This window comes from Alligator sinensis, unplaced genomic scaffold (genome assembly GCF_000455745.1).
Source record: "Alligator sinensis unplaced genomic scaffold, ASM45574v1 scaffold876_1, whole genome shotgun sequence".
Classification (NCBI taxonomy): Eukaryota; Metazoa; Chordata; order Crocodylia; family Alligatoridae; genus Alligator; species Alligator sinensis.
Genome location: NW_005841938.1, coordinates 3,051,082 through 3,065,748, shown reverse-complemented (window position 1 = coordinate 3,065,748; position 14,667 = coordinate 3,051,082). Strand labels below are relative to the sequence as shown.

Genomic DNA, 14,667 nt, shown 5'->3' with positions numbered 1-14,667 from the left:
GAAAAAGTAAAAATACCACCTCCCTGTCTGTCTCCCAAGTCTTCCCTCTTTTGGCTGAAAGCTCATCAGAACAGGGCTGAGGGCTGTCTGATTATGTATTAGTAGAGTATCTAGCACCATGGGATCCCCACATCAGTTGTGGGTTACAGACACCAGCATAATGCAAATAATAAAGAATAATTCAAGGTGTACCTGAGTGGCTACTGCAAGGTGCTCATGACTTCAGGCTTCATTCCCGGCTTTATCAATGGCTGTAATTATGCTTCTACATAAGTTTCTTGGGTAAAATGGTAAGTCCCATTTTCACACAAGAGTTGAAACAACCAGATGGCTAGGATGTTTTTAAAAATCCCTCTTGGACCAGCTAGAGCTGGCTGCGAAGAGACTGGGGCGAATATCCTGCTCCAGCGCTTAAGGGAGCTGCATCCCTTCCCTTAGGATTCTCCCAGAAGTCAGTATTTACAGTTTCTCTTTCCATCCCCAAGTAGTTTTTTCCTCTATTCTTTTACTCCAGAGGCATAATCGGTCCTTCGAACATGGGTTAGAAGTCAGGTCTTCCTAAGTGAGTGCCCTAAATCATGAGCTTACCGAGTCATGCTCACTTGGTGCTTTCTGGGCAATGAATCCCCAGTTCTTTGCTGCATGGTTGAATAGTTTCAGTGGAAGGCATGGAAACCACTCCATCCGCACACATGTACTGCCAGTAGCCTAGTGGGGAGGGTAGTGGTGTGGGAAATGCGCCTTCGAATCCCCATAGGCAGAAGAAATTGCATCCAGGTCTTCCACCTTCTGGGTGAGAGCTCTGCACTCCATACTAACTGGAGAAATCCCTCTCACCTCCTCTGGGGTTTTCAAAGCAGCTTGTTGCAAGAAGCCCCAATCCTGTACAGACCTGCTCGGCATGCTTGGAGAAGACCTACCCGACCGAGCCCCCTTCAAGGTACTTCAGAGGACCCCCTGGTCTCTGAATCCCATGGTTAGGAATGAGTTAACAAAGAAGTGCTCAGCCCTGCCAAGACCAAGGCACCTGTGGGCATGCACTAAAGCAGCACTTGAGCTATCTGTAGAGCTCTAAAGGTTAAAGAAAGGTGCTGGTGGAGCCTGGATATCTTCAGGGGTAGACAGCAGCTGAACAGAGGTTTTCAGGAACCCACGTTTTGGCTTGAATGCCTCCGTTCTGCCTAACTCCTTTATTGGATCTGGCACCCCTGAATGCAGGATTCCAGAAATGCCCAGCTGCCAATCTATGGCTTATTTCAATTAGAAATTAGACGTATAGACACTCCTGAAAATCCTATCGTAAGCGTCTGAGCCACTTGTGACCAGTTACCCTTATCCTCTAGGTGACAAATTTGCCTTCAGTAAAATGGATATTACAACCCCCACCATCTCCCTCTGTGTAAGGTATGATAATCTACCTAATAAATTCATCACTTGCAAAATGCTCCGAGATCCTTTTGTGAGAGGAGACACCTGGTCTACGCTCAGTGCTGCTCCGATGTCACTCTATTAGTAACACTCTTAATGCAGTTTTGCCACTAAAAACAGGGCTTTTGCTGGTATGCTTTATGTCAGCACAAAAAATAAGTCACTAACCAATACGGCCCTACTGCCAACATTTTCCAACATGGAGCTGGGGTAGAGGTTCAAAGTAAAATAACACATTTCAAAATAAATTTATAAGGAGGGATTTTACCGTGTTTAATCTTCAACCTGGGATTCAAACGCTCATATGTACACACAACTGGCTGATTAGTTTGCTTGAACAACTATTAGTCATATTAATAGTCTTGCACAGCACCGACTCCTGCCTGCCAGGCTTGAGAGATGGTGATTTTGTTACGTGCAAATAATAAATTGCAGCAATGGTTTTTAGTATAGCTTTAAAGGCTTGGGCCTGATATCTTGTGAGGGATCATTCTTTATACTCAGATTTGCTGATGAAATAAGTATTCCCCCACCTGCCCAGAGCTGTATTTACTCTTGCTGTCTTCACAGAAAATCTGTTTCAGGCTGTTTCTTAGTCGTTATCCCGGACAGCAAAGAAACAACCAGCAGGATTCACGCTGTAGCTCATTAGACAGACGCTGGTGATGGTCTGTGCTGCCGCTGAACTCAAACAAACAGCTAAAGGGCCGGATCAGATCCCTTCTGCATAATCTCCATTAGCTCATAGCATTCAGATAACAGCAAGCCTAATCAGGAGACATTTGGACAAATTAGCTCAACGTTTGTCTGATTTGGGACCCAGTCTCAATGAGACTATAGAGCCAGCCCAGAGAGCCTGTCTATTAATTATTATTTTTTTAAAATATAGTAACAGCACATTTAATTTGCTGTGTAGGAGGGGGGGGAAATAATGCTTCTTCCAGCTGAGATGCCGGTGTTTAAGACCGGCAGAGGGCAGTCTTGTTTAACTAACTGAACTCAGTCACCTTCACTGTTCCCTATGTCTGCTGTATCACAATTTACTGAAAAGGAGATGTTTTAATGCAAGAGCATATCAGCCATATTGGAGTTTATCGTTTAAACACTGTGGTCCAGAAGCAGGTCTTTGATGTTAAATGCTGCCTAGCCAATTGAAAAAAAAGGGTAAAACTCCATATTATTCAGTGCATAACAATCTGAAATGAAAAGCATGGATAACTGGAGGGGGAGGATGGGAGGTGGAATAGGAAGTCTTAATTAGCACCCTGCATCATATTTGTGCTGCAGGAGCACACTGGGCCTGTCAACACATTAGTATGGAAGAGTCTATGACCTAGAGAGGTTTTACAATCCAGTCCACAGATAAGCAGAGGCCACAGAGCAGGGGTGGGCAATTATTTCAGGTGGAGGGGCTTTTATTGAGTTTTGACAAGCCATCGAGGGCTGTATGACAGGCAGCCAGGGGCAGATACATATTAATTTTCTAAATTTTTTAGGGGCCCTGCGGGCTGGAAAGAATGGCCTGGTGGGCTGCATCTGCATTTTGCCCACCTCTGCCACAGAGTAAAGTGAATTGCCCAAGGCACATTGCAGGCCAGTAAAAGAATCAGGTGCGGTGCCCTCTTTGGGGCACAGCTGCCTCTGCACCTCATCACAGCTGCGACTAGCTACCTACGTCAGACCATTCTAGCCATCAAAACATCCATTTTGTTGGGGGTTTTTTTAAAATCAACCCAATGTAAGCCACTGTTGATTTATAAAGAAAGAATGTGTTTGCTCTGTCTTACACAAGGTGGAGGAAGTGTAAATTCTTTAAGCTTTAAGAAAAAAATAGACTTTCCCCCACAAATAATCACATTAGCGCTTTTAAGACTCCACCAGTAGTATGCTTGCTTATGACATCTAAAGGCTTTTCTCACGGGTGGTAATAATGACGCCACTGAAATCTGAGAACTTTTTCACAAACTTTTGCTCAAGTCTTTCCCCTCCGACGTGAAGGTGATTCTAATTCTCAGAGGTCCCAATAAGGTGCTTCATTGATTTACTGCTTCTCCTGCTACCCGGTCAAAAACCCCACAAAGAACAAATTAAAGAAAAATCACATCGACATTTTCATTCAGATCTCACTCAGCAAAATGAAACTTGATCCGGCGTAATCTGGGATCAGCTGTACCGATCCCAAGTGGAAAATCCTTTAAAAAAATCTGATTAGGGAAGCTACACGCAAGTTTAATTTTAATAAAAGCAGTCCATTATCTTTCAGGAATTTTAGATGGGCCGCAAATATTCAAGTTTTTAAGTTGTGCTCTCATACCATTCATAGGCAAGATGTCAACCTGCACTCATTATACATGGGTTTCTAAGAACATGTACAGGCAATACAACTATGTAATGTCTCTCCTCTAGTTTTGGGCATTGCAGTAGTCATTAGCAACGTAAGATATTAAATCAATACAGCTTCCTAACACCACCATGAAGTATGAAAATACCATTATTCCCATGTCACAGATATACAAACAGAGGCACAGTTCAAAGGCTACATTTTCAAAGGTCACCTGCAGCTGGGTCTTAGCATCCAGGAGCTCCTGCAACACCTATCACCAGACATTCAAAAAGATGAACCTGGTGGACAGGGCTCTTTCTGAATCCTGATCTCTAGGGATGACAGCTCAAACCCTTTCTTGCAATCTTCTGTCATGCAACTGCCTTCAAAAATCTGGAAGCTGCCTGAAACATCTAGGTATTTTTCCATCAGCTACTCTGTGGAGGAAAATGACAAATCACTGATTCATTTTTATGCCGTCAATGGGAATGTATGAATTGGCAAAACATCTATTCAAATGAAAAGCTATTAAAAAAAGTTTGATTCTTAGAAGACCCTTTGTGGATTTGGCCAGTGGTAAAATAAAACACAACTGTCCAAATTTAATGGGCACATATTCCAAATTATACTGGCTTTTACTAATCCCACCTGGAGAGCGTTACAGGGATTCCACTGTGCCGCACAGCAAGGCAGTGGGAATCCATATGGCTTTGTTACTCTGTGCTACATGTTGAGCTTAATCTGGTTGTCAAGTGTATTAAAGTTCATGATGAAAACCTTTCATATCTCTTTCTGAGCTGCAATACAGATGTCCTCGTCTCCCATGAACATCCTTAAAGAAAGGCACTGTATTATTAACCAATGTGCTTTTTTATGCCCGACTCGAAATGAGATCTGCAGTTTTACTGAAATTTGATATAGCCCAGGTATCTTTGTCAGTTTGGATAACCCTTTTGCCAAACGTATAATTTAAGAAACCCTCTAAGGACTGGTAGGACCTGAAGGAAGCAACATCTGATTTTCAATTCCAGCAAGTGTCTCTATGATGGTGGTGCGCTGTGCAATTATCAGTGTGAAAAGCAATCGTGGAGGGGCCTAAAATCCTCATCCTTATACAGTAGCAGCAGGTATGGCCTTTGCTGAGAAGGTCACTTTGCTTTCAGTGACACTTCAACAGCTATCTTGCAAAGGAGCTCCAGGCAAGAGCTCAGTTTAGCTCTAATTATTTCCTCATTTTTTTGAATGATATTTGGGAAAATAAAAAGATACCCCATCTTAAAATATCAGTTTTAGGAATATAATTATCAAGCAGGGTTTCGTCATTAAATAGGTAGCCCACAAAATCATTCAACTGCTCAAAAATCAACATATTAAGTATGGGAGCAAAATGACAATACCGAGGTAGCTGTGTGGTAAAATTACGGATTGGTGGCTCCATGTCACCTTTGAACCCCTGGTTCAGATACAAACTACCTCCAACTAATGTAATGCCATGCTGCTCACATGGCTATATCCTGTCCTAATTAACCAAAAGTCTCAGCTGAGCTCTCTGCTGGATTTTAATTATGGAGTTATTAATTCACGGGGAAAAAATTGACAGATGTTTCAGGTTGGTCGTAGCAAATTAAAAGGCAGGTGCTTGGCATAAAAACTCAGAAATGATTAAACAAATGACTCACGGATGTTGAGCTGTTATGCAGCGACTGGTGTACACAGTACCATTCAGTGTACTGTACCGAAAAGGACAGAGTGGCTTTTCAAGCTTAAAATAACTCCGAAAAAATCAACATGGATTCTCTCCCCCTCACTTTTTGAAAGGTAGCCGTAAAATGATGCCTTCATTTTAGTAAATTACAGGGTTTTGCCCCAAAGTTCAACATTTTCTTTCATAGGTAACTCTTGGTTTGGAGTTCCTATCTTTGTAGGGAGCAGAGCTAAGCAAAATGATGGGTCATTTATTTTATGACTGTTGCAACCAATCAGGATGCATTCTTGAAACAAAACCATGCCCCCAACAGACAGCATATAAGCCGTACCTTCAATTATTGCATGAAACAATTGAAAAGTCATAGCCCAGCATCTGACAGGTGCTCAGTGGAAAAGCACATGCTTTGCATCATACCTTGAAAAATCAACAGGATCAAACTCTGAAGAAGCGACAGATCAGGACTTGGGTGTCCTGCAGTAGCAAAGCAAAACAGCTCTCTTTCCTAGGGCCTTACCTCTCTTCTGGTGTCCACCGAAAAACAGAGGGTCTCTTAGGTTGACCAATAGTCAGTTGATTAGGGCAAGTGTATGTGAGTAGGATTTTCCCACGCTTTGTTTGCATTCATACTAGAAGAAAAAAAAATCAATACATGGTAAAATCCTACTATGGAAAAACATTTTGTGGGTTTCAATGAAGTGAACATTGGGGTGAAGCTTAAATTTTACCGTGAGCAGATGACCCAGGTGAAAATTGCACACTCATCCATGGCTGGATCCACATACAAGTCCACAGTAGGATATCATCAGGGACTGAATGGAAAATGTTTCCCCTGTCTCAGAAAAAATTGAGAAAAATATTAAAACCATTTTAAGAACAGGAAAACTGTAAAAACGCAACAGCACCACAAACAGACAAACAAAAAATCCCACACATTTTTGCAAGACATCCATCTAAAAAAAAAACCTTTTTGGTTCACATCAGTTATGATACTTCCTTTGGATTTTTGATCTTTTTATTTTTTAGATTGTGCCTTGCAGTAAATTAGTAACATTCACTGCTAATGGGACCAAATATATAAAGACAGCTTTCCAACCTGTTACAATCTAGTTTTCAGAATTAGTGCACATATTGTGTGATTCATTTGCACTTACATTTTTTTTTTAAAGATACATGGGAAATTCATGCTTTCCACAGCGTGCATAGTTACCATAACTTTGCATAAAAGTCAGGCATGCATGTGTACGCACGAATGAGTATCCTTCTACCCACAGCTGAGGAACACCAGGAGAAAACCACTGGTAATATGCACATTTCCTTCCTCTCCTTGCAAACACCATTACCTGGAGATCCCCCCCTTCTCCAGCATTGGTATGTCTGACCCTCCTATACGTAAAGAAACAAAGAAAGTGAGAACCAGAGCTCCTGTGCTACCGTAACTCCTAAAAAACCTGATGAATCCTTCTTCCCATATCGCTAAATTTAAGTCACAGTTAATCCACAGGCTCCCTTGCAAAAGCAAGAGTTACTTGAATTTGGCACTGAGAAATCTTTATAGATGAAGCATTTTGATTCTATCTTACTTTAACGACATATCTCCCTTGTTAGCTGTAGCTGTCCAGCACTGTATTCTGACCTGTGGGGTTTCAACACAGTCAGTGCTAATAGATTAATGCGTGTTGCCTTAATGGAGATTTATGGAAGTGTCACCTCTATCTCATGCTTAGCCACAACCAATCTGGCGTACAGGGGACTCATATTGCCCTCTCACTTTGCACAGCAGCTAGCTGGCTATCACATCCTCTACGCAGCTGCATACTTTGCTCGACAGCCTGTGGTAAGGAGTCTTAGACCTGTGCAAAGTAGGTTCAGCACAGGGAGAAACCTGAAGATGATGCTCTGTCCTCTACCAGGATGAAGCAGTAGGGGAATACTTTCAGTAGCTCTCTGTTAAAATATTTGTATTCCTCATATGCTACTTTTCACTCGGGCTGAACCTCCGCACAACAATTGTGGCAAAGATTTCCCTGCAACATAGCTTCCTTGGGATAGCAGCAGCAGGCAAGCTGGCATGCACAGGACTCCCGTGACTACCCATAGTTTCAGCACTGTCACAATAAGCTTTCTATGCCCGGGAGAAGTGCCATCTAACATGCCACACCGCTCCAAGTATCCTGTCACCTAAACCACCTGCATGAAGCTGTGGGGGACTTATTGGCACTGGCACTCAGCTGTATTAGTTAGTCCACCCAAAGAGCAGTGTGGATATTGCTTCTGAGTTAGGGGGGAGTAGTACAGTGTTTGAGGGCACAGGTAGTTTTCTACGTAGACGGATCATGTATCGTCTAACCTTCATTAAGTGCAAATGACAGTGTTAAAACACCGATTGTAGGGGCACCAACAGATGATTCCAGATAGGAGCTTGAGGTGCCAATTGCTGCTAATTGTAGCAGGATTTGGGTATCCTGTAGGCAGAATTTCAGCTCTTGCCTACGTTACTACCCTCACTCTTGCTACTGGCTGGGGAGCTGGACTACTATGCCAATGACCAATGAAAAGAAATTGATGCTGAAAAGCAAATCTAGGGTAGGCAAAACCTTACAGTGGGCAGTAACAAACCATCAAGATGATTAGGACTCTCTGCTGTGACTGAGGACCTCTAAGAAACGTTCGCTTCATTGCCTTGTGCGCCACTGGGTACGGTAGCACGAGGAGTCTGGCTGCAGGTTGAGTTTTGATGCGGTAAGTTATAAACCGAATCCTTACACTCTTTTAGTGGCCCTTACTTCACGAATGCCGACTGATCGTGCTGCAGTCATGGTCACGTGGAAGCAGCTCTACCTCTCTGCTATGCTTGAGAGAAAGCCTGTAGAAATTTCCAAAGTCCCATGAACGATTGAATCGTACAAGCATCTGTCCTCCAAAAGCACCGCCAAACACAGAGAAAAATTGACTTCTGCGCTTGGACGATTCACATTCCTCAGCCTTGCGGTGGTGCTCTTCTGAAATTAGGCATGAGGGTGGTTATACTCAGCACTCAAGCAACTGGAAAGATAGTCCTTATGGTTAAAAAGAAGCCTCAGGAAATGCGGGTTCAGTTCCTGGCTATTTTGTGACCACGGGGAAATTATTTTTCTCAGTTTTACAGGTGGAAACCAGAGTTGATTTCATTTGTGTTTTGTCTGGTTCAAAGTTCATGCCCTGAAGAGCAGCTATTTATTACTAGTATGTAGAGTGCCTAACCAAATGTATCCTTGATCGTGGCAGAACACTTCTATGGCAGAAACACAGGTTAAAAAGCACCTACCCCGCTGCAGAGCAGTGAAGATTTCTGCCTTTCCTGCTCATCTTCTACCAAGCCCAATTTTAAAATGACGAGAGCCAATCCACAGTTTTTAAGGTAGAACATAAAAGTATTGGATTCATTCTATGCAAAGCCATGCAATTTCTAGTGCAAGGAGTTATCAGTGTTTTGCTACATATTTTTCACGACTCAGCAAAATGCTTCGCCACAGCTGACACTTGATAAATCACTTGTCTTTTGGCAGGCCTACTTAGAGACAATTTTGAGATCTGACAATAAGTAACTCAACTGTAAATTGTCACATTTTTCTCAAAGTGAAATTTTGTGTCAGCAGACATTTGAGTAGCCAAAGTGAATATCAGTTCCTGCCCTTGGTCAGACCCTAAGTGCGGAAGAAAAGCAGATTGGAAAAAAATGATTTCAACATCAGGAATGAGAGAGAGCAAATGACTTTAAGCTCTCAGTTAAAGATCGTTTTACCGAGCATTATTCCACAAGTGGAAAGCACAGGAACTGTATCAGCAGCTTCCATGAGATATTTTGTACATGCACTCTTATCATACTTTTGCTTACTTCTCTTTCCACGGAGACCACAAACTTCTTATTTGCTTTAATTTTGTCTGACATTTTTTCTCACGTTCCCTGAAAATGAAACTAGGCCCATGATCTAGTCTGCCGCTCATTTCAGCTCAAGACTTCTCCGTTAAACTCTCACCACCCATTTATCACTGACCTAACGCCCACCATAACTACACAAATTCATTCTCTAAAATATGGACGAATTTTAAATTTTAAATTTTAAAATATGGACCACTGAGGTCACTAGGGCTCTGCAGAAGTCGACCTGTGTGGATCAGATAGCAGGCTGCAAATTCCAAAAACCTTCCTACTTTTGCAATATATTGGGTACAGTTTGGATATGATACACGATGGTCCAAATTCTCAGCTATTATAAACAGGAGCACTTATATATCATAGTTGCTTGTATGGCTCCCTGTCTCACAGGAGCAAAGCACCTCAATCTTCAGTGTATTTCTCCTGTTAACAGAACAGAAATTTGGCGCACACAGACTGATTTAAAAGTGGCAAAACCCAGTCTAAGGTTTGCTCCCGCTCTCACCAAAGACCAAATGTGTGTTCTGCTCACTACCAGTCAAACTAAGCCACTTTTAGAGAAAACCATGCAACGCAGATTGATTGCACCTCTGTCTCTTTGAATACCTACCTTTAGCATCTCTCCCTTTCCCACAACTAACTGGGATAAAAAATCTGGGATCTCTCTGTCTGTCTTAATTCAACAAGCACTCTCAGCTCACAGGTCTAAAGGATCAGACTGCAAACAGAGCTCAATGACCAAACAGTCTTTTCTTGTAAAACATGGCCAGAAGGACAGGTGCTACCCCCCCTTACTTCATACAGTATGCTTGTGGCTAAAACACTCTCCCAGGAAATTATTACATGTGGTTCTTAAAAAGCCCCCCCCCTCCGCCCAAGAAAGACAACTTTTGTGCTTAAGAAACTGGACTGGGAGTCAGGAAATGGGAGATCCTGATTCAGGGCATGTATAGACAAGACAGAGGCCCTAAATTGAAGTGGTAGGTTTTTAAAAACACTGCTTCAATTTAGGTTCCTTTGAACCCTTTAACAATTTAGGGTCCTTTAGGGTTGTGCACACACCTGAATTTACCTGTTTCTCCAGCAGCAGGGAGGGGAGGGCAAGCTGCCGGCGGGCGGAGCGGTCCCTGGGCTGTGGGAGGAGGTGGGGCAGGGGCTGGTCCCTCTGCAGCCCCATCCCCAGGAGGCACCCACCCACAGGCACCCAGCTTGGGCAGTCTCGGTGGGCACCGCAGCCTCAGAGGGAAGCGCTGGGCCCCCGTGCAACACAGACAGGCAGGCAGACTCGGGGTTGGAGGGAGATCAGTCTCACCCCTTTTTTTTCTTGGTCTGAGCCTGCCTTCCCAGGCTGCTGCCAGGCTGCCTGCGCAGGCTTCCTGCAGAGCCCCTGAGCTGCATGGAGCCTGGTGTCCGCTCCGCGGCTCTAGGGCAGCAAACTCTGCGCCCCAAGTCATTTAAGGTGCCCTATACTGCTGAATTTGCTACAGCGGCTGGAATCACTGCACAATACGTCGTTGATGCATGCAAACACCAACACCATTAGAGCGGTGCAAAAGCATTTAACTCACTTTAAAGTGTCATGCACACATGCCCCTCATTTCATCTACACACAGACTCAGTTTCTTTCTTCCTGAAAGGATTCAAAACTACATCTTTTACTTCTTTAATTTGTAATAGGGAGTAGATTGCCTCATGCAGCGTTCTGGATCTTGCTCCAGGGATCAGCCACTTCAGGCCCTTATTGAATCTAGTCTTAAGTCACTTGCCCAAAGTCACATTCAGCACAGAACTGAACCAGGCCAGCCCCTTATGCTACATGAATTTACCCCAGCTGGGGATCTGACTCAGTTATTATGCTGTGGGTTATTAGAGTGTAGATTAAACAGGGTCTCCTGGTTTTTTTTTCCAAATAGGACCCAAACTTTTGTCATATACTTCTTAAGAGGTTTCTCTCAGCAAGGTTTTACAGAGTTTTCAACACACTATTTTAATTTTATTTCCTTTTGTACATGCAGCAGCTTACAGTGCCTGTACCTACAGCATTGGAACAGAACCGTACATTGTTACTTAGGGTTAATGAAAGGCAATGTCGTTCCTGACATCTCAGATAAATCATGCTTTCCACATTTCATCTGGCAGGCAAGAAAATCCCCAGCTCCCTTCAATTGGAATTCTTTAACCACCCATGGACAATAAGGTATTGTATCTCTACCATCAATTTTCAGATTTGATGGGGAATGAGGGCTGTAAGCATGGCAAACACAGCTTATCTTGCAATGTTTTGTTAGCTGTAATTTCTTCTTGAGAGTTCATGCCAATCCTTAATTTGGTTCAATCGAGCCAAATCCATATCCAATTGGATCTGATTATACAATACGTTCAGCTCAAGGTCACCAGCTGTAAATCAGCATTTTTTTAAAACTGGTCTCTCTTCATTTGGATGGTAATAAGCCTGAAGTAGTGCTTAGTCTTGATTTGGATTTAGTTAACAGGACACCATTTTTCCTTGAAGCATAGCACTTAAGCGTGGTTGGACTCTTGCCGTTCTTGTTGCCCAATCTATCAGAGCAAACATTTAATACAGTCGAAATCACCAGCAGACACTGTGAACAATAATCCATACATTAGTGCATTAGGAACATTTAAAGGTAGGGACTTTAGCAGCACCAAGAAGAATCAATAGAGGATGCTTGCTGTTGGGGGTTTTTTTTGTGCGTGTCTGTGTTGGATGCAATGTTTGTCAAATGAATCTCAAGAAAAGTTCTACAGAATATATATTTTTTTCTGTACGAATAGAAGCAAGTAATTTTGATTTTATCTGGATCACTTATGTATTTAACCTGCCACAATAGCATTGCATCCGTCTCAGCAGCTATATGATCGCTATATACAGTGTCACTCACAGCTTATGCTGTCCCAGCTCTGCAGTTGTCTCTTATCTTTCCTGTTTGCCATTGTCTCTTTTAATACTTGTGTAAGAAAATAAGCTGTACCACCCTGCTTATCTGTTTATCTCTAATAACATGCAAGTAAGGGAAGAGTCTTTGAACAATTGTAAAAAGCTTAGGAAAAACCGTACACTGGGTTGAACAGACAGATGGCATGCAGGGTAACTACATTATCTTAACAGATCTTGCAGACAAAACTGTCAGCTTGGCTAGTATTTATGTGGGTGACTTAAGGAACTCGTGTGTTGACTTTCAGCAGGTGGCACTCTTACCTTTGAGTCAGTGCAGGAGCAAAGCATGGAGAGCACTGTGCTTCTGGAGGTGGGACAGAAGAGGTCCTGGGTCATAGAAAGTTGCACGGTATTTGCATGAATTGCTTGAGAAAGTTGCAGGAAGTGCTAATGCCGGGGTACTGATCAAGTCCTCAGCTTGGTTACTTAGACCTTGCTTGCTTCCTTTTTCAATTGGTTATAATGTTCCTTTCACGTCTTCAACTTCAGTGACTTGTTACGGGGTGCTGTTAAAGAGACCTCCTGCATTTCATCCAAGAAGTGCGCAGGCTTGATTCATAAAATCCATTATTGTAAATTAGCTTTCAACTCACTCTGCTGACATGTGGGCTGAAAGGTACCGTTGGTCTAAAAAAAATGAATCCAAATATCTGAAAAGCATCCTAATGTTACTTCCAGGCAACCATAATAATGGCACAAGGCCAATGCTTTTTTTTTTTTTTAAAAAAAGCAAAGAGATTACACACACTGGAAAAAGAATATTCCTCCAGAGGTGTAGCTTTCTACCCGTGCGTCCTCTTCTGACACGCCAGTGGGGAAACTTGGGTTACCATCTCTGTAACCAAAGGGGAAAAAATGGAAAACAGACCAGGAGGGATTTGAACTCCAGTCCTGCAACATCATGGACACACAGCAATATGGGGCTAGTCTTGAACCACCTTAACTGTAGCAGAGTAGGTATAATTTAAACCCATACCTACTCTTTAACCCTTTTGTGGCTGGTATAGGGTTTGCACACTTCATCATGCCTGCACACACACGTGTGCACACGCAATTTTGCTACTAGCAACATATTAGAAATCTATTAATAGCTAAAAACACCTGCGATAGGGAATTAGGTCTCAAAGCTTTTTGCTCAATCCAGAGACTAACTTTAAGGAAGAATAATACTCCGAAATTATATTCGGAGTATAATACTCTGAGAAATACGCTAAAATATATTTTTAAACATCTCAATAGCAATCATAATAAACAAACCCTATGAGGAAACAGAATTGCCCTTTTCTACTACATGGTTTGGTTTGCTGGAGGATGTTTAACTTCTTTATGCCATCAGTCATTTCAGACAATCCCTAGTTTAGCAAGTTTTGTAGTTCCCCCTTTTGATGAACACAATTAATATTTAATACCCAGCCAGCATTTGAGTCAGTCTCGCGTCCCTTGAGCTTCTCTCTCTGTCCTAGCTGTATTTGTAATGACATTTTTTTGAAATGCCTGACTGTAGTGCGCAGGTTTGTTATTACCCTGAAATAGAACAGTTTTCTGATAAGCATACTGTTAGGTTTACAATAATTTAGATTATTAGGAAGTATTAGCTTTACAGCTGAATACAAGGCATGACCTGTGGCCTAGCAATGCAGCTGACCACAAGGCAGATTGATAGCTAAGCCTTTGCTTGTGTCAAATAATCATTTTAACTGTATTAAGCATTTTCTGAGTTAAAAGCAGCAAGTATCTCTGTGTCTGTGTGCTAAAAAATCAGCTACAGCAAAAAATAAGATAAGACAGGGAAACCATTGTTCTGGGTGCACTGGTTGTGTCCTTGAAAAGTATCTACTACTGTGTAAGGTTTTGCTAACATATTATAATGTTACTGTTACTTAACTTTTAGCTTTAAAAAATGCTAATTCAGCTTAATAAAAATATGCTGTTACAAAGATTTAAACAGCACCGCCCAAGTATTGCTTTTTTTTGTTAACCATGAAGTCTTGCCTTGTTGTAATAAGTATAAAAGATCGCCTCACCCTGGGGGCGGCATTTTGCCTTTTGCTGGCTTTATGGTCTTTGCTCGAGCAAATAAACAGCTGTCTTTCTTTACCCGCGTTGTCTGTCAATCAAATTACAGCTAGACAACGAACCTTAGGGAGGTTTCTCCCACCACATGACCACATGATTTGCTTTTTGTTTTTCCCTTTTTTGGTTAAGCTAAAAAACCTTCCTGGTTTGGCCTCAGATTTACAACAGGCAACTTATTAAGCTTGTTTATTTATTGACTGATGTATATATTTTCCACTGGAGTTCGGTAGGCTTTTTTTTTCAGAACTACTTTCCCC

The 14,667-nt window shown here is 42.3% G+C and overlaps 1 protein-coding gene across 1 annotated transcript in view; it reads right to left on the bottom strand.

The window, feature by feature from the left end:
* Positions 1-13,149, bottom strand: part of TOM1L1 (target of myb1 like 1 membrane trafficking protein) — a 55,490-nt gene extending 42,341 nt beyond the window's left edge. Inside the window, exons 1-4 of the mRNA XM_006019798.3 lie at positions 13,081-13,149; positions 12,596-12,961; positions 6,185-6,292; positions 5,974-6,085 (exon numbers count right to left, since the gene is read on the bottom strand). Coding sequence (XP_006019860.1) covers positions 5,974-6,080 — 107 coding nt within the window. The 5' untranslated portion in view covers positions 6,081-6,085; positions 6,185-6,292; positions 12,596-12,961; positions 13,081-13,149. The remainder of the gene's footprint in view (positions 1-5,973; positions 6,086-6,184; positions 6,293-12,595; positions 12,962-13,080) is intronic.
* Between the last annotated feature and the right edge of the window lie 1,518 nt (positions 13,150-14,667).